The 20,867-nt window shown below is 42.9% G+C and overlaps 1 protein-coding gene across 7 annotated transcripts in view; it reads left to right on the forward strand.

The window, feature by feature from the left end:
- Positions 1-19,126, forward strand: part of LYPD6B (LY6/PLAUR domain containing 6B) — a 62,266-nt gene extending 43,140 nt beyond the window's left edge. For 3 of the 7 annotated variants that reach the window (XM_081873958.1, XM_081873957.1, XM_081873960.1), the window contains 5 exons: positions 13,477-13,577; positions 14,192-14,343; positions 15,220-15,318; positions 16,243-16,373; positions 18,566-19,126. In XM_081873958.1, the coding sequence (XP_081730084.1) occupies positions 14,229-14,343; positions 15,220-15,318; positions 16,243-16,373; positions 18,566-18,730 (510 nt within the window). In that variant the 5' untranslated portion in view covers positions 13,477-13,577; positions 14,192-14,228 and the 3' untranslated portion in view covers positions 18,731-19,126. Of the gene's footprint in view, positions 1-10,007; positions 10,086-13,476; positions 13,578-14,191; positions 14,344-15,219; positions 15,319-16,242; positions 16,374-18,565 lie in introns of all 7 variants that reach the window. The other 4 variants (XM_081873961.1, XM_081873963.1, XM_081873962.1 and 1 more) reach the window with 3 other exon arrangements.
- The last annotated feature ends 1,741 nt before the right edge of the window (positions 19,127-20,867 follow it).

The raw sequence follows: 20,867 nt of genomic DNA on the forward strand, positions 1-20,867 counted from the left end.
GGAGAAGAAGAATTGTCTCCATTGGCTGGCAGTGGTTCTCCAGGGTTTCAGGCAGGGAGATGACACAGCAAGCATGAGGCCTGAAATGCTTTTGCTTTTGCTTTACATTTACAAGCTAAAACTGGAAATCTCAACTAAGAGTTCATGGGTGCACCTTAAGGATTTAACAAATTGAATGTGGCATAGGTTTTCTTTGTTTTGTTTTTCTACATTGGATGAAGTGGAGTATTATAAAAAGATAACATTGTACTGGGTATAAACTTTTGTATATCTTTGAATAAGTAACAATGAAAATAGAAACAGTGGTACCTTGGTTCTCAAATGCCTTGGCACTCAAAACGACTTGGAACCCAAACACTGCAAATCCGGAAGTAAGTGTTCTGGTTTGCGAACTTTTTTCGGAAGCTGAACATGCTCCGTTTTGAGTGTTACGCTTCCGTTTTGAGTGCCACACTTCCATTTTGAGTGTTACACTGAGGTCTGTCTGATTTTGCTATTTATTTTGTGGTTTTGTTTTTGTGGCTCTTTTTGTTTTGCTTTTGTGACTGTGGAATGCAGTTCACCTACTGATTGATTGATTGTGTGACTGCAGTACATTGTTTATTGCTTTCAATTTATGGATTAATGGTCTCCTTAGGTCGTAAAATTCATGTTAAATTGCTGTTTTAGACATTGTTTTTAAAAGTCTGGAACGGATTAATTCATTTTGCATTACTTTCTGTGGGAAAGCACGCCTTGGTTTTGGAATGCTTTGGTTTTGGAATGGACTTCCAGAATGAGTTAAGTTCGAGAACCAAGGTACCACTGTACTTTACCAGAGGAGGTGGAGTCTAGTCCATAAAAGCATATGCCACACTAAATTTGTTATTATTTAAGGTGGCACCAGACTCTTTGTTGCTTTTGCTGCCAGGAATTAGCATAGCTAACCCTCTGGAAAGCTTCCAGGTTCAATTTCCACCCTGGTTTCTGTTATTCCCAAAATGACATACTCTTGGGTAGCTAAGTGGTTAAACTCAGTGTCCCCATTGCGTCTTGACCAATGATACAGTGGTGCCTCGCAAGACGAAATTAATCCGTTCCGTGAAGCTCTTCGTATAGCGGTTTTTTCGTCTTGCGAAGCAAGCCCATTGACAGCTTAGCGGATTAGTGCTATTAGCGGTTTAGCGGCTTTTAGCGGATCAGCTGATAAGCGGCTTATAAGCGGATCAGCTGATAAGCGGCTTAGGGCTTAGGAAAAGGGGGAAAAAAGGGGGGAACCCGCAGGAACTCGCAAGACATTTCATCTTGCGAAGCAATCCCATAGGGAAATTTGTTTTGCGAAGCGCCTCCAAAACGGAAAACCCTTTCGTCTAGCGGGTTTTCCGTCTTGCGAGGCGTTCGTCTTGCGGGGCACCACTGTACATAATCAGACCTTTGGCTGATTAACATTCTATGGCCTTTAAAATGTTTTTGTGGGAGGGGAGTTATTAGTTTGTTTTTGTGTTGTGTATTTTGTCTTCTCATTTTGTATTTTTGCACGTTGTGAACTGCCTTGTGCTCTTTGGATGAAGTGTGGTATGCAAATTAAATAAATAATCTAGTTGCAACTAACTTAAGTACTATGGTTCTCAATGGGACTAACCTTGGCTAGACTGAAGCCAATAAGACTTGTCTGACAGCATCACAGTGTAAATAGACCATAAGGGCACAGTCATTATGCAGAACAACACCAGCTGGATATTCTTCCTTAGCACAACACAATATATGTTGGTAGCATTAACGCTGCAGAGTGCAGATTACCTGGGAGCCAGGAGATTGCTTTATGTGTGTGGCCACTGATTTGTTAGGACAAGCTTTGCTAACTGCATACTTGAGAGCAATTTTAATATGTAAAGAAAAGAGATTTCCTCTCCCCCTCCACCCACAGTGCTATGAGCAAACAAGTACAAATGAAAGAACAAGGAGCCACGTTTTCTGGGATGGTACTGCTAGTGGTGGTCTTTCTTCAACCTTAAAACTATGGAACATCAAAGAGGCATCCAGCAGCAGTGTCTAAATTGCAGGAAATTATATGTGCCTAATAACCAAGAATTAAATGCTCAGCCTGCTTTAAGTGCTAGTAATTTTACTCTGCTCTTTTTGTGCAAGCCAGCAGGGGTTTAGTATATGACAGGGGCTTGTACAATCGTTTTAGTCTTCTAACAGTTGCCCATGTTGGGGGGGGGGTTGAAACAATAGGATCACACCCCTCCCAGAGTCTGACACTTTCCTGTCTCCTTGATTTTACTGGAAGGGGAAAGCATGCACATAAATTTCTCTCACTTCAATAAAAGGGGTGCCAAATTGTGACTGGGGTTTACATGGACATAAAAAACAAACAAAACTTGCTCTATGCCTGTATTCTGTCCTTGACAAACGCTTATGAATCTTGAATTTTCACTCTTGCCACAGTATATGTGACTCCATATACAGTAAGCCCTGAACTAGATTAGAATGTTGCTTTTTATTGGTGGCATTTGAACGCCATGATTCAGTTCATGATCAATATGTGCACATCAAGAAAAGAAGAATGACGTCCTGATTTCCAAAAGCTATTGTGAACATTTTGGTCCACAATAAACTTGCTGGCTGCTGTTTTCTTTTCTTTTTCTCTCTTTTTTGCTTTTTGGTTGCCAATTGACAATTGCCTGCCACCACCTGGTGTGTAAATCAGGGGCACAGAATTCATCAGGTTACACAGAGATCAAAGGGATCTATTGATTTATGGGCATAATGTAGATTTCCCTTTGTATACCCATATGGTAGTTTCATAGCAAAGGAATTCTTACCGATTTAATCTCTTTTGGGGGTTTGGATGTGGGGCTTTTATGACTTTCTTTCTAACATATTTTTCAAAGCAGTAGTAATTAAGATGGTTTGTCAGTAGCTCCATTATATACCCCTCCCAGTTTTCAAGAGTGAAAGCTATAACTCACCTGTAAAAATTTGCCTCAGGCTGACAGTTGGCAGAAAAGATTTTAGGAGCACAGGAGAATTTTGTGAATGATTATATACACGCTTTCAACACAGCTGCTGTGCAGCTCTGTTGTGTCATCTTTTGTATAAAGCACACCCCAATTTTACCAGATGTGCAGCTTTGGGAATCTTTACTCACGGTTGCAGACTGGGGTTTAAATTAGTAAAAGGATAGACCGGGCCCGGCTGGACCAAGACATTTTGGCACCTAAGGCTAACCACAAAATGGCACCTCTCTTTCCCTCCGGGGAAGAAGGAGTGAGGATCTGCATCAGGAACAAGGGGGTGGGAAAATAAAGAGTTGCATTGGGATTTGCTGCTTCTGTAGATCCTCCCACCTGTGGCATTTGCCTGACCTTGCCTCATGGGTGGGCCAGCCCTGGCATAGACTTTAGAACAAACTAGCAAAACTAGAGACAAAACACTATTTGTAGAGTCTCCTTATCTTAGCACAAATCCATGTATGTTATACTTCTGTCCTGCTGTTCAGTGGGATTAAATGTGCATAAATTTGCAGCCTTAAAAACATGTTAAGCATTCTTAGATGGTATTCAGCTAACTTCTCATGCTAGTGCAAGCGGATTCCCCCCCTCTCCTCCCCCTTGTGTGGCTTTGCACCATCCCCACATCTGGAGAGTTGTGGGGGGAACCCAGAAGAATGGATGGGGGGGGAGGGAGAACAGTCTGATTTGCAAAAAGAAATATTTGCGATGGTGGAATGCTAACCTTAGCTTCAGTGCCCCTGTTTTTAAAAAGTATGTTTTAAAAAGGCCACATCGCACTTATGGGAGGAGCTGACTCATTTAATGAGATAATTCTTGTTTTACATTTTGCGTTCAACACACAGTGTCATGCCATGTCAGATGTGATGTATAATATGTGCAAAAAATAAAATAAACCTTCTTATCTGACGCGGCACAATTTTGTACTCTGAAGCAAATCTGGACTTGTTGAAGTGTAATATAAACATCTGGGTAATTGGCAGCTAATATTGAAGTATTGTCTCAAATCCTCATCATAGTGCTGAAGTAGTTTCATGGGATGCCTCAAAGCCCCAAGGAATTTAGTCCATTTTACTGTATAGAACAGGCTTCCTCAACCTTGGCCCTCCAGATGTTTTGAGACTACAATTCCCATCATCCCTGACCACTAGGCCTGCTAGCTAGGGATCATGGGAGTTGTAGGCCAAAAAACATCTAGAGGGCCGATGTTGAGGGAGCCTGGTATAGAACACCAAGGAAACCTTTACTCAGCAAAGACACTCAGCATCTCCTCAAGTTTAAGATTAGCAGGACTTGACACCACCATGATATATTGCCTGCCTAGCTTTATTTTCATATTGGCCACAGGACATAACAGAAATACAAAAACCTAATGATGACTGCAAAACTCATATCTTATATAAAGGGATGGAGTTCCGTTTTAATGCAAATTTGCATGTCCCAAAACAATGTGCAAACATGAAACATAGCTATTCTTCAAAATGTGCACTACTCTGAATTTTGCAGTGTGGCTCTCCAACCAAATAACATGTTCAGTGTGTGTATATTAGGGGAGCATGTGTATAGAAATGCAGTGGGGGAGGGAATGTTTGTTGCTGTTGTTATTTTCTGCTTATAGATGTTAGTTTATCCTTGTTGTGTCATTTACCTCTGTATACTCATTGCATTACTTATCTGCACTGGATATTAGTTACCTATATACAGCATATGAAAGGTAAATAAAAAGGGTTTTATTAAAAGAATAATAAGAAGAAACCAATGCCTATATTGCTGGAAATAGCATACCAAAACATATATATTACGGGAAAGTGCTTGAAAAAATATGCATATTAGGAGAAATGTGACCTAAAATCCTGATAAATTCATGTGAGGATTTTCTAAAAATAAAAATAAAAATTTTCAGACTCTCGTGAAAATGTGGGGAACTGAACTTGAGACTGGAAAAATTAGAAACTGAAATTGCAAGATTTGCCCATTCCTACTCATATGTTATCAGGGTGGACAAGAGGTAGGTTAATCAAGATTGTTCCTGGTTATTCATCTATCTTACCTTTTCGTCACTAAGCATTACCTTGTTGAAACCGTCCTAATTTAAGGTTGCTTTTGCTGAAATCAGGGATCAGTTTTTCAAATACCAGTGCTGAATTACTGGGTGCTGAACCACATAGAGCTGGAATTTTAATCGTTTTGAGACACTGTAGTATCTCCACCTGCTTTTCTCTTCCTTTCCTTTTCATGCTCCTGATTTATATCTGAGTGAAAGGTATGCAGGTTGCGGGTGAAAACTCCAGGTACATTTTATTAACATGAGTGTGCAGCATACCACACTGGAGGGAACACCCACCTACACACACACACACACACACACACACACACACACACACATTACCTTGAGGCATCTCTACTTTATTACCTTGTTTTCAGGCATGAAGTAAGTGAAGCATGTTGCCCTCTTTTTAGGAAGTTCTTATTAACCTACTTCAGTTGATCTGTTGATTTAGTTTAGTTTCCCTTTAATCAGATCAATCTTAATGAAGCCTCTGGAGACAGTAGGCTGAATGAGGACATACAGTGGAATTATGACAGAGCAAGAAAAATGAGTGCTTGTGGGGGTACTAGAGGGTGCAACACTGCATGTGAACTACCAAGGACAGGATTGTGCAGACAACCCTTGCAGAAAATAGTGTGATGTTCAGATGACCTGCCCTTCATACACATCCCATAAAACTTTCTACAAAATCCCACGTTCTCTAGTAGCCTCCTCTAACTCGAGGTCATCAAATATTGATGGACTACAACCTGCATCATCCATGATCATTAGCTGTGGTGGCTTGGAATGACGGGGACCCAGTATATGGAGACCCAAGGTTGGGGAAAGGTTGGTCTGCAGGAAGCATTGATACACATGGGTTGATGCCTGGGTGTGAGTTGGTTTATTTGTAGTTGGATTGGATCAGCTTCAGAGGAAGTACACAATCTCCCTCACTTTTCTTGGAGGGCCACTAGACAAGTGTCTTGCCCCTTCCCGTCTCCCAATTACTCAACGTATGTGATTGCTTGAAGGAAAGGCACTCTTTCCATACAAGTTGCAGTTTAATAATAAAATTAAACAAGCTTGCAGTCCTAAGCATACCTACTGGTCAAGTCCATCAAAGTTAATGGGACATGAATGGATGGGAATGCCAATGTGAAATACACTGTTGTTTCTTTTTCAGAAATCTTAACATGGTGGACAGTGCTTGCCTGCCCCAGAAATGTACTTTGCCTCACCCCTTCTTCAGCACATTTTCTGTCGCCACCACTGACTCTCTTTCCCTGAACCCAAACCATCTGTATCTCCTTCCGTCTGCCTGTCCACCACAGTATATTAGATGAGGGAGGTGTAAAGTCCTGAGGTGGCAGAATGGCCTATATTGCTTCAAACTGCAGTCTGGGCAATACCAACGCTCCCCCACTTAAATCTCCTTACCAAGAGAGAGAGAGAGAGAGAGAGAGAGAAGGAGGTTGTATCTCAGCCTTCTGTCTTCAGTGCTAGGCCAGAGCCTCTTCTTCCATTAATCTGCTCCTCGGAAGGTGCAGGTAGGGGAGAAGACATTGCACTTAGCAATGGGGAGGGACTTCTCTGTCATTTCCTGCTTTTTTAAGCAGGTCACTGCCTTTTTACATAACCCTGTTGCTAGTCAAGAGATGCAGGATGCTGAACCCCTCATTTTGGGAGCGCTTCTTAGCCCTTGGTCCCTGTTATTTCACAAAGCATCGTCGTCATCATTTATTAAATTTACATACTGCCCTTCATCAAGAGACCACAAGTTGCTTTACAATTGTAATCATGCTTTACAACACCATGTTAAGATTTACTCTTTCTTTACCATCGGTGTTGAACTGGTCTTCTGTTAGCAGAGAGCAGGAGGGCGTTCTGGTAAGGACACGTTCAATGGCTCTCCCAGTGGGAAAGTGTGCAGTCAGAAAGGGAACATTCAGACACATGCAGGGGAATGCTGCCTCTGTGGGTTGCAGTGCTGAAGTCCTGGGAGGTATAGTGAGCTCATTGCAAATGCTGCCCTGCAGTCCTTTACCAGCAGTCTGTGTTCCTTTGAAGCTGGGGATCAGACTGGACTTTCAGTTAAGCGTAAGTACAAACATGCCTAACCCAAACGAGGCTCTGCTGTAGTGCAGACAAGGGAGTGATACTTTAAAAAGAAGTGAACTTGAACTGCAGCTGTTTACACACATTTCCCCCCTCCCCCTTTGAGTCACCAATATCTGAAGAATGAGCTGTTAATGAAACGTCAGGGTTCAGTTCAATTCAGAGATGCATGGCATGTTGGTTATAGACAGGAAGATTGCCATATTTTATTGGACATAACCACAGTTGTCACATATTAGACGCCTCCCCCACAACCCTGAAGGATTGTTTTGTTGCAAAAGGAGAAACCAGAGGCAGTAAAAAAGGGAACAAGCTTGAAGAAAGAAAAGCAAGGGAGAGAGGACAGCAGTGGAACGAGAGAGAACAAAGACGCCTTTCTGAAGCACAGGTGTGCCACCTAAAATGGTAAAGAAAGCAGGGGAGAAAACTTGCATCCACTTGTTACCCACACATAAAGTAGTTTTATTGTGCTTAGGAAAACAAAATGCCCTGTCAATCATTCAACCCTTCATTTAAATTTTAATCTGGTTTAATATGAATCAAAAATTCAAAATCTTGGTTCAAGTACTTGCATTCCCCCTTGCTCTCTCAGTCATACATAAGGTGTAGTAATGTATGGGATCTAATTTGGCATATAGCAGGGATGGGAAATGTCCAGCCCATAGAGACAGCACCCCCATTTGACCACACCCACCAGCCCTACATCTGACGTTAGGTATGGGGAAGGAAAGATGTGGCTGCGACAAAGGGGCTTTGTAGGCACTGTCAACCAGCTGGTTGTACAGCACTTTGCCAGTGCCAACAATCAGGTGATTGGTGGGGCTTACACAACCGGGGTGGGGAAGATAAGGATGTAGGAAGGATGGAAAATTTGTGGCCCTCCAGATATTGTTGGATCCCCAACTCCCATCAACCTTGACCATTGTTCAGGCAACATCTAGAGGAACCCAAGTTCTCCACCCATGACATAAATGTTCTGATGCTGAAACAGTACATAGAAACAAAACATACAGCAATAGAAAGGCTTGATTTTGGGTAATCTCAGTGTACCAAAACTCTACATGGGTTCCACTTCTGTTCAGTTTATATTATTTATATTTAATGGAGCAGGACGTCACTCGAAAAGTTTTGTGCCAGAATAAATAAATAAATCTTTAAGGTACCACACTACTGGGATGTGGGTGGCGCTGTGGGTAAAACCTCAGTGCCTAGGACTTGCCGATCGTATGGTCAGCGGTTCGAATCCCCGTGGCGGGGTGAGCTCCCGTAGTTTGGTCCCAGCTCCTGCCCACCTAGCAGTTCGAAAGCACCCCTAAGTGCAAGTAGATAAATAGGGACCGCTTTATAGTGGGAAGGTAAACGGCGTTTCCGTGTGCTGTGCTGGTGCTGGCTCGCCAGCTGCAGCTTCGTCATGCTGGCCACGTGACCCGGAAGTGTCTGCAGACAGCGCTGGCTCCTGGCCTCTAGAACGAGATGAGCACGCAACCCTAGAGTCGGACACGACTGGCCTGTACGGGCAGGGGTACCTTTACCATTACTTTACCACACTACTATTTATCTTCTCCTTTAAAGAAAAAAAGAAAAAAGAAAAAAAAAAGGTGGGATATATATTGCATTAGGTAATGATAAAGAGATTGTATTTCATTAAAAACAAAAACCATACGTTGAAATACTACATTCCAACACATTAACACCAGTTGCTTCTGTTTTATGTTCTTATCAGTCTTTTACAAGACTTAAACAGGACTGTAGTTTTTCACAGTTGGTGACTCCATTTAGGTTTTTAATTACAAGTAGCAGCTGAAATGGCTTGGATTGTTACAATTTTCAGTTGCAAAAAAAGATAGCTTCCAGGAACAACTGGTAAAAAACAAACCCTAAACAGTGCATTTGTTCAGTTCGCATTGTAGTAGCAAATACTTTCACAGGCTGCTGCACACCATTTGCCGTGTAAAAACAATTTGATTAATGAAGTCGTGGATGGTGGGCAGAAATCTCTGGAAATATCCAGGCTGGTTCCCTTTGGGGTAGTGGCAGTGTAAATGTTTGAGATACAGAGACTTTATTGACCGAAGGATTTATTAACTCGGCTGGCTTTTAATATGTAACCTGGGGTGGGCAGATTTAAATTAAGAACTCTATGTGTAGAGGAAAAATAGCTATACATTCCACATTAGAGTATTTAGCTTGGAGGGCAGAAAATTTCTGATAAAAATAGACAATTCCAAAACTGAGTAATTACAACTTAAATCATTGAGCTCTCCAGATTTCTGTTCCTAGTTTTTGTTTTATTTTTAAAAATGAAGAAGGGAAAGAATATTACATCCAAAGTTTGGTCAAATTTAGGCAATTCCCTTTCAGAGGGGTTCTCAAACTGTGGCTGCAACAGGCAGAAAAATCATTTAGTGGTCCCACCAAGGCTCTCAGCATTTTTCAAGTGGTCTATCTGAGGGGCTGAGGAGAGTTTTGAGAATCACTTCTCTGATAGTAAACCCAGACAGTCAAGCATTAGTCAGTCTGGCAACTAAATGGGCTCATTCAAAAACAAGTCAGTGGTTTCCACATACTCAGGGGACAACCCAGGTGTGGTGTTGTATGCAAGTTTGTAAATCAACAGAAAAAATATATATTAAGAAACTCTAAGCAACCAAGCAAGGACCCATGGGATTCCAGGATATACAAAATGTTAAGGCATTAGTCTGAGAAGGAGGGAAGGAGATAACAAGATGGAGGCAGAGAATAGAGAATAGGCTTGTTCAAGCCAGTGACACCTTATAGTAGGCATCCTAGATGAGGGATTGGGATTGCAGAAAAACATGCCATGAGTTTGTTTGTTTGTTTTTTTTTTAAAAAAAATTGTACAGGGATGTTTCAGAGTGGAGAAAATCTATGCTGGCTGGGGCTGTTGAGAATTACTACCCAAAATAAGTTGTGGGCAGCAAGTAGGCGAAGGCTGGTCTTGGCTTGCATTGTTTGTTTTCTTCAAAGTGGCTCATACTGAAGCAACAAGGTCTAAAGTGAAATGTTTGTTTGGTGGTGCAGGTGCAGTTTTGTGTTTTAAGGTGAGTGTTGGCTGTCAGAAGCTCTGTGTCATGCCTTGCTCCCATAAAAACGGGTTGCTTTTCTGCTACAGACAAGCCCTGCATTGAAGGGTTTCAGTGCCCCACCCTCACAGAGCAAACATTAAGTGAGCTATTCAGAAATAAAGCTTTGTCTATATTACCACTTAATTCAGCTCCAGCACACTTGCACCACTGGTGGTGGAAGCTGAGTACACATGACGCTAGCCACAAGCCATAGGAAACCAGTTCAGGCAGTCATTGCGCATGTGCAGATTACATCTTCAGTGAACTGGGGTTTGGTGCACTGAAACAGATAAGGTAATGGGCATTGGTGATGTGACTTAAAATGTAGCAGAGGAAAACGACTTTGCTGGGCTCCAAGCTGCTAATGTGTACATACCCTATATTATGGCCCAAGATTCTTTGGCTAGTTTGGTGTTTGAAGAGTACAGAACAAGATACTTAAAGAGAGAACAGAAACAATAGTTTCAAGGACTGGGAGAAACAAAGTTCTCTGTGTTGCAACACTGTGTACGGTCAAAGCTATGCAAAGCTTTAGAATACAGTGGACCCTCTAGTTACGTACCGCTCTGGATATGTAACTTTCGGGTTACGAACGTGGCAAACCCGGAAGTGTATACTTCTGAGTTTTGCTGTGCGCCTCTGCCTACGAACTTTTCGGATTGCGGACGGACCCCCGGAATGAATTTAATTCGTATCCGGAGGGTCCACTGTACAATCATACCTCGGTCTAAGAACAGTCCTGTTAACGAATGATTCTGGCAACGCACTCTGCAAAACTGGAAGTAGGTGTTCCGGCTAGCGAGCTTTGCCCTGGAAGACGAATGGAAGCCAACCAGCACTGGCAATGGGAAGCCTCACTGGGGAAAGCACGCCTTTTTAAAGAACGCTTTCAGTGTAAGAATGGACTTCTGGAACGAATTAAGTTTGTAAATGGAGGTACCACTGTATTTCAAGGGTGAGTCTACTCCTGTTACCACTCTTCAGTTGTGCATCAGGGATAAATAGTTGCCAACTCAAATGGAAATAAAGCAAAAATAATGCATGGTTCTAAGCAGACAAGATCGAAGATAATATTTTTAAAGAACAGTGTGTGCCTCCTTATACTGGTCCGCAGCAAACATAGGAACCAACTCCTAGGGGCCATGGGGGCTTCGACCCCCACAATAAAATATTTAGGGGGCTGGGCTCCCACAAAGTTGATGGGCAGTCCTCTTAAAGTGGTGTGTGCGCACTGCATCATGTGATCGACTATGCGTGGCAGGGCTTACCTTGGGCCCCCACAATATTTTATTCAAGTTGGCACCCCTGGCAGCAAGGAAAATCAGCATCCTTTGGGGGGGGGAGCACTTTCTACTTGGTATTGGTGGCTGGAATTATTCTAAAGTTATAACATAATAACTTTGCTAACAAATTGGACTTGTTTTTGTGTGACAGTATATTCTCTGGGCATGTTTGCACGTCACAGTAAGTCAGCATTGCTTCCATTGGGCAGGATTCAACTAATGCGTCCTGTCAGCGGAAGCCCTTTGCAATGACTTTTTCTTGTGCAATGGGGCTTTCCCCCATCTCCTCCCCCTGTGCCCACCGACATTGGCTTGGGGGTAGATCAGAAGAACCCATGGAAAAGCACATGGTGGTGGGGAGAAGAGGAGGCATCATTCTGTGTGGCAAGCCAAAATGCTTGCACTGATAGAATGATTAGTGCAACATTGAATTCCTCTCATGATTTATCAGGAATAAGCAGATATATTCTACTGTGCTCTTGTCATGCACAGGGAAATCCAAAGCAAGATGTTCAGACCAAGTTCATTGTTTGCTTCCTCTTAAGTAGCCAGGAATCTTTAGTCAATAAACCATGCTTTTATGGCTAGTAATTCTGGTTTGCCAGGGAGCAACAGTGCACAATCCAGGACATCTCAAAAAAGCCAAGTTTAGTATCAATTTCCTGATTTGTTTCTCTCACGTGCACCAGGGAAGGAGGAGCTCAGCAGGAGCAATTAATCAGCACACAGCTAGTTTCCAATAAACCACGGTAAGTTAGAAACCCTGAAGTATGGACATGGCCTGGTGTGTTGGGATGTTCGTATGGGTATTGTTTAATTCATTTGGTGACCAGATGGAGATAAACATATCATACACAAGAATGTGTGTGTCCTAGAAAGAATTGGGGATTAATTTGGCCTGCTAAACATGGAACATTCTTCTGGAAATAATCTATGATAAACTGTAATACCCAGTCACCTTCACATGTTTGCAATGGCCATTGGTTTTTAGCCAATGAAACTTGACTTAACTTGTGCACGTTGAGTGAGAGAAGAAGCACAGGCTGGTTCCCAGCACTTTAACTGGCTGCAGTTCAGATCCCAGTGTCCAAAAAGGGATTTGGAAACTCTGCAGATCTCATCTTATCTTATGCCATCTAGTGGTGATTCTGAATAGCAGTTGTATACAGTCCACTAATATCTGACACGTCCATGTTGTGTTTGGGCAATATTCAGAAGTGCCAACAATGTTCCTGCATGACAACATTAACCGTGTGCATGCTTGTAAGCTTTGACACATGTGCATTCTGTTGTAAATCATGTCATTCATGGCAAAATACTTTGTGATATTGATGATACATTTTGTGGAAGGACTGTAGTTCAACTTCCAGCATTTCCAAGGAGAGATGGACAAGAGTTCTGTCTGAAATTCAGGACAGCCTCTGTCAGGCAGTGTTACTGAGTTCAATACACCAGTGGCCTGACCCACAGCCAGTGTGGTGTAGTTGTTAAGAGCAATAGACTCGTAATCTGGGGAACCGGGTTCGCGTCTCTGCTCCTCCACATGCAGCTGCTGGGTGACCTTGGACTAGTCACACTTCTTTGAAGTCTCTCAGCCCCACTCACCTCACAGAGTGTTTGTTGTGGGGGAGGAAGGGAAAGGAGAATGTTAGCCGCTTTGAGACTCCTTCGGGTAGTGATAAAGCGGGATATCAAATCCAAACTCTTCTTCTTCGTCTTCTATGTCCCATATTCATCTTTTAACCAAACCTTTGGATTAAATCCATCCTCGGTTTGAGTGGATGACTGCACTTATTAAGTTCTTTTGTCCTTTATGTAACCAGTATCAAATCCCCCCTCCCATTTTGGTAAATGAGTCTTTGTGACTTGGAAAAATTCTTTAATGTTTATCCATGAAGACATTTTCTTTAAATGTGGCCTTTAGAGGGAGAAATCACACTGAATGCCTTTTTATTTCTCATTAGCATCTGCAGATCTGCATGTGGAATTCTGATACCTTCAACCTGAGCATTGATACTTGCTGATTTGATGGCATTGTGCAAGATGAGAGATGCAAAATAGGCAAGTAGGCAATTCTATTGGAGCAACTACTTTTTGAATATGCATGCTACCTGTTAAAGATAGATAAGCATTAATTAAGAAATTTAAAATGCATGCAGTAATGACAATGTGTGAACTTGTTTTGCATTCAGCAGAAAATGGACAGCCTAGAAATCATAGTGTTGTAGATTCTGACCAGAGTCTTGAAAGCCCTCTTTAAAAAATAAACCTGAGGCCTATATGCTTCTGCAGTTCCGATTCCCAGTGGCCACTGCAACCTGCACTCATCTTTCTTTCTAAAAAAGCTTAATTTTATCCATTCAAGCTTGTTAATGGATTTCCCCCCCTAACCTCCTCTGCTCTATCACAACCGCTGCACTTTTGAATGGCCTTTTGCTGTAATATGTAGCAGCGCTGTGATGTACATTACAACCAGGCCAGCAGAAGGCAGTGCCAGCTTAGCTTTGTGGAGCTGATGTCACCTTTAATTCATGTATGCCCCCTAGGCCATTGCTGGGACTAACAGTGCTGGCAGAGGTGGATGTGAGTAACGTATTGTACAGAGTGTGCCAGACATAAAATCAGCTCTCAGGCTTTTTTTTGGTAATGATACATTGTTTCTCCCCTTCTTCCTCTCAGTTATAAGAACCTTATGCTTTGATGTGCAACAAACAGCATGCCGTTCCTCTATCAAATGTTGGCTGCAGCTTTTGTTCAGCTCTTCATAGTCTCCAATAGTTGGATTCTAGCCAAGAACATCAACTTCCATAATGTGAGACTTCCAGTAGACCGTAAGTAGCCAGTTACAGTTCTGTTACAGTTTTGTTGGCTATGCCAGTGCATATGTTTTCAACTCTTTGGGCATTTTCTATTTGAAATGCCTTCTATCATCATCATCATCATCCTGAATTCACAATGCATTTCTAATAGACCTAAAAGCTAAACATCAGTTTGATTGTCTTTGGTAGTTGTTAATTTTTTGGTTGAACCCTTGATTAAAGCACACCTGCATGTTCCTCTTTTTATTACTTTTGCTACATCTTTCTCATACTGTTGTTTAGGACACATCCTGCTGAGATTTTGCATCTGTAATTGAACATAGCGGTTTTCCATGTGTTGCCTGGCTCTTTGGATGTTGTATCACAAGAAACCAGGGGCTGGATGGGTTCCTCGTTTAAAGTCTGCCTGCGCCACTGTACTGTAGTTAGTGCTGATCTGTTTTATTTAACCTGGTACAGTGGGTACCCTACAATGGGCTGAGCTGCCACTGAGGGCTCTTGAGATGAAGAATAAAATCAAGAAAGCATCCAAAAGACAAAATCCACTTTGAGTATCTTGGTTGGGTGTGAGAGACAGGATATAAATGATTAACGTTTGCATGCAGAGAAAACTGAGCAAAACTCCACTCATGCAATGGGGCTTTCCTAGCTCCTCCCCGCATGGCAGCCCCCTGCACACACCTGAAACCCACTCTTAAATCAATAGGCCCATAGTGAGTATACTTAGGATTGTGATGCAATTCAACAAGGCTCATTGCTGTTTGGTTCCCCTCTCTCCAGAACCTAACTGGGGAAGAACTGAATTTGGAGTTATGACATTTGGACATTTGGGATTCTGAAACTATTTACTTCTTTTCATTTCTTTATTTTTAATTTTTAATTTCAAAGCTACTCCATTTCCAAGCAGCTTCAAGTGTTTTACATGTGACAATGTGGTTGACAATTACAACTGTAACAGATGGGCTGAAGACAAATGGTGTCCTCAGAGTAAGTACATGGGGAACAGTAAGGTATTTAATGCTTTTTGTTCTGGCTTTTCCATCTGACCACACCGTATTTTAGATATTGAAGTGGCTAAGAAGGTATTTAACACTATTGGCTTTAGAGTACGCTGCTATACTTGCCATGCTTCTTATTTGTCACAGAGCCAATCACATGTATATCTGACTTTGGTGTCCTTCATACGGCTTATCAGTAACTTCATTTTATGTTGTTGCTGTAAGGCTCTTTCCCATAGCACTGTTTCCATTCCCAGCCTGTCATCCACTGCACAGAAAGCACCCACAAGACCAAACCCACCAATAGGATGCCAAGACTTTAACATGTCACAAATCAGCATTTCCTCTGTAATATATGAAGGGCACCTTTGGAACATGTTATTGGAAAACAAAATGGTGACTTGGTAGTGGAAAGGTGGTGTTCACTCCTTGAGTTTTTTTCTAGGTAACACCCACACTCCCAATCTCTATGTGTGCTGCAGATTGCATTTAGATGCAAGCAGTGCTGTCTTGCCTTTTGTGTGGGAAAATGTGCTGGTCAAAGGAATGGGTGCAGGGTGGGTTGTGCTGGTACCCTGGCCACCTTCTCCAGTACTTGGGAAAACCTGCACCCAGTGGAATGCAGGAGCGTATGTTAATATGTAGGGATTTCCCATCTAAGGAAGAACAGGACCAGAAAGTGTATGCCCTAATTTCAGAGCCAATAGAACAAACTTTTAAAATATTCTGAAGCAAGGAGAGATGTGTCTGTGGTCAAACCAGGTGATGCAGGGCAGTGGGGGCAGAAAAAGAATGCCTTATTTATGAAAAACTCCAGACATCTTGAGTTCTGGGCAGAAAGTCCAGTCTCTGATTTGAATCTCACTTCATCAACTCTGTTACTGATTTTCTGTTCTTCCTTTTGGTTGCTTAGACACAGAGTACTGCTTGACAGTCCATCACTTCACCAGTCATGGAAGGAGCACCTCTGTCACTAAAAAATGTGCTACCAGAGAAGAGTGCCGTTTTGTTGGATGTCGCCACCACAGGGAAACTAGTCACACTGTGAGCATTGCCTTTTTGTGTACAGGAAAGTACTTTAGAACATGGTGCCCTCTCTGTCCTCCACGCCCAAGGCATAAATTAGGCAACAGTAATCCCCATCCCAAGTATAGTTGTTGCCTGCATTGGTGATGATGGTGATGATGTACAGTGGTACCTCTGGATGCAAACGGGATCCGTTCTGGAGCCCTGTTCGCATCCTGAAGCGAACGCAACCCGCATCTGCATGTGCATGGGTCACGATTTGCCACTTCCGCACATGCGTGTGATGTCATTTTGAGTGTCTGCGTATACCCGAGCGGCAAAACCCGGAAGTAACACTCTCTGTTACTTCCGGGTCGCCGTGGAGTGCAACACAAAAGGCTTAACCTGAAGCGACTTCAACCCGAGGTATGACTGTATTAAATTTCTATACCGCCCTTCGTCCAAGGATCACAGGGCAGTTTACAATATAAAAACACAAAAAGACACAACATAGTAACAAACAAAAACAGTACCCCCCCCCCCAGTTTAAAAGGCCATAGTGTATATTCTTAATTATTAAATTTATTTTAGTCACTCTCCAGGAGCAGCTTATTATGCACATATTAGCGTTCCAGAAGAAGCTGATTACATTGCACAGAACATACAAATAATTATTGCTTGGTTTGTGTTTGTTTATATAGGTTGCAGAACATCAGTCAACTTTACCTAGAATTTTGATTTTTTAAATTTATTTTTAAAGGACACAATCCTGTCCAAGAGGCTGGAAAAAGCAAGGTTTCCTTGGCCCTTGTGTTCTTGCTGATAGCCGAGGTCCCAGACTGTCAGACATCTGTGATCAGGCTGCTAAGGGAATATCTGTATATGGGTTAATACATTTTGACCTAGATATTGCAAGCATGTAGTAGACAAAATGATGCATGTTTATATGTCGTTGAATCACTGACTCAGGTCTTCACTGTTGGGAATTGGTGTGGCCTATTGACAGAAGTGTCATGCTTGGACATTGGCCGAAGTATCAGCTCAGTTACAGAACTCATTGGGTGCTTTTGGCATCTCATTCAGGCTGAATCTCAGTCTCACAACCATAAAATGGGGACAATGGGCATTATACTCACAGAGCTGATGCAGAGGAGAAAAACCATGATAATTATGAAGCAGGGGGAAGCCAGAACATTCAACAATGCTGGCCACAGATGAAGGATGTTTCCTTTGCACTCACATGGTTTACCATTCTGTTGCTGGCAATGGGAATCTGCAAGTGTACATTTTAGGTTGCACATCACATCTCAAGTGCACTACACAAATTATTAACCTTCCATTTAAAAGCACACATTTAGCAGGGATACAGCCCTTTATTATGCATTTAACAGTTACATAAAAATGTCAAGTTTCCGTTAATTAATTATGGTAAAGAAACTGCTGCCATATGAGGCTGTGACATTTAGGTTGCTTCCACTGTAATTAGCTCTTTTCTCAGGAATTGCTGTCGTTCGTTCACTCATTTCTTACAGAGGATCCAGACAATGCCATTGCCAAATTGTTATATCCCAGGAGTCCCCATCCCTCCCCGCCGGGCTCAATTTGTGGCATTTGTTTTCTATTTCTTGCTGTACAACACAAATGCAATGTAGACAGGCAAAGCATTGCTGAGGATTACAACTTTTACTTCTGTAGAAACATTGCAGCCGCTGTTTCTCTGCTTTCAGTTCAGTTGATGGATAATAATGAACTGCCACTTAGCTCCTGTTCTATTCAAGAGCAGTGGGTTCCTTTCTGCCTCCTTGACACAGAGGTACAGTACATTTGGATAACATAGTGCCATATTACTGCTCTGTGGAACTTCCTTTCCAGTTAAGTGTAAGGAATTTGGTGTGGAAGCAACTTTAATTGTTATCAAATGAATGATTTAAAAAACTTTTAATTTTAAATATGTGCCTTCCAATAAATCAGGAAACAGATCACTTGCTTATTTATAATGCAGGTACTTGTGAAACAAAACACCAACCCACAGATGCCAGGTACCACCATAAAAGAGGCATCCCTCTGCCATGGTGTATTGATGGAATGCCTTTTCTTAAGTTGAGCCTACTATAGCAAAACAAAAAATGCTCCTTCAGAATGTTTATTTTTCTTCCCTTGCAACTTTTTGCCGATTTAATTCATTGATTAATTAAATTAAAAAATCATATGTTGTCTTTTAAAACTTACAGGAATGCATCTCTTGCTGTGAAGGGATGATCTGCAATGTAGACATACCAACAAATCATACTAATGCGGTATTTGCAGTTGTCCATGCTCGGAGGACGTCAGGCAGCAGCAGACAGGCTGCTAGTATCCTGTTGCTGGTTTCAATCACCGCCATTTTTGTTTTGTGACATGACTCTTTCTGTCAAGGAGACTTAATTTGTCACTTGGAGCTATATGAAGACTGTCTCTCAGATGGTGACCAGTGCTACTTTTCTAGAAAAAGAGGTGCCAGAACTCACCTTGAATGCCTCCCTCATCCTCTTAGAAGGGCAATGGCACCCACATGAGATGGTAACAAAGAAGAAGAATCCTCTGACATCTACTAAACAAAGAAAAAATATAGGATGGCGCTGTGTCCTGTTGTTTTTGAAGAGTGCTGCTTTTACGGTGAAGACACCAGCAGATGCTTGCTCAAAGTATTAAAAAAACCAAACACAATGACCAAATGTTGTATTGACTTGGCTAGTTACTGGAATTCTAGTCAGTTGAAGAGTTTCTGGTTGATAGGAGAATTTGTACATTTTGCATATGTGATGGGATAGTGAGCTGCTTGTGCGTAAAAGCTTGATCCCTCTGGGGTTTGGCTGGTCATCCAAACCGATGCACTAACGGAGCCCCCAAAGCATGACTCCGTCAGTCGCTGGTAGAATCTGACAGTGGGCGTCTACGGAATTTACGCCAACATAAAAGCTCTTTGACAGACATGCGCTTTCGAGACTCTCTGCGTGACAGTTTCCGGCGAAGGGTGGGCGTTCCCAACGGGGGTCCCGTTACCTCTCCACTACTCTCACTGGAAGCATCCCAGAGCCTCCCCTCCGCTGTGACTCCTGCACTCCCCCTGCTGGTTCCCTCTTCTACTGCAGATTCTCTCCTATTCTCCTGTAGCCTGTCCACCACCTGTCTCTCCGATGGCAGTTCCCTGACATCCACCTCCCCCCCAGGGCCCCCTTCACCCCCTCCCGCCTCCTCTCCCACTGGCGGTGAGGGCGGAAAGCCCCTGAAGGAACTCTCCTCGTCGTCCGAGGATTCTAACACTTCCAGCCACGGCGTACCGTCTCTCTCCCCGTCTTCCTCTTCTTCGTCGGAGTCGGCTTCTTCACCCACCCCTGACTCTGGGAACCCTTCAAACTCTCCTTCCTCATCGGTGGTCCCAAAGTGTTCCCTTCTAAATCGAGCCACGGGTTGCGGTTTTCTTGGGAAACGCTGATGAAATGTTTCTATTAAAACCTCGTCATTGACTACCTCTGCTGGTACCCAAGTGTTTTCCGACTCTGCTTCCCCCTCCCATTCTACCAGATATTCCACCTGATTCCCCTTCCACCTGGAATCAATGATTCCTGCCACGTTCATGTCGCGCTCTCTCTCTTCTATCACGGGCGTTTGGGTGGCCTCTCTCTCACGCTCCCCCCACTCGCGTCCCTCTCGGTACGGCGACAGTAATGACCTGTGAAATACTGGGTGTAATTTCATGTGACTGGGCAGCCTGAGTTTGAATGCCACTGGGTTGACCTGCTGTATGACCTCAAAGGGTCCCAATCTTTTGGGCCTCAATTTCTTACTCCCGCCCTTGAACGGTAGCCCTTGGGTGGACAACCACACCCGGTCCCCCACCCTTATAGTTTCACCTTCCCTCCTATTTCTGTCTGCTTGCTTCTTATATTCTTCCTTGGCTTTCTCTAAGTTAAGTTGAAGCTGACGGTGGATCGCCTCCATCTCTTCAAAAAAATATTCCGCCGCCGGCACGCTCCACCTCTCCCCTCCCTCTCCTGGGAATGCCCGGGGGTGACACCCATAATTTGCCAGGAAGGGACTCATCCCTGTGGACACGTTCTCCGCGTTGTTGTAGGCAAATTCTGCTAGAGGTAACTTATCCACCCAATCATTTTCTCTGTCTTTTACATAACACCTCAGGTATTGTTGTAAAACCCCATTTGCCCTTTCCGCTTGCCCATTGGTTTCTGGGTGCCGGGCAGTTGAGAAATTGAGTTCTACGTGCAGTAAGCTCATAAGTTTCCTCCAGAACCTGGAAGTAAATTGTTTCCCTCTGTCGCTGACCACCCTCAAGGGGGCGCCATGCAACTTGAAAATATGTTCTACAAACAACTTGGCGGTTTCCTCCGCTGTGACTGCATGTGAACAAGCTATAAAATGACACATCTTGGTTAATTGATCTACCACCACCATGACAGCTGTTTTGCCTTTGGATTTTGGCAGGTCCGTCATAAAATCTATGGATACTGCCTCCCATGGCCTTTCGGGCGTGGG

This window comes from Podarcis erhardii, assembly GCF_964252035.2.
Source record: "Podarcis erhardii genome assembly, chromosome: 1".
NCBI lineage: Eukaryota > Metazoa > Chordata > Lepidosauria > Squamata > Lacertidae > Podarcis > Podarcis erhardii.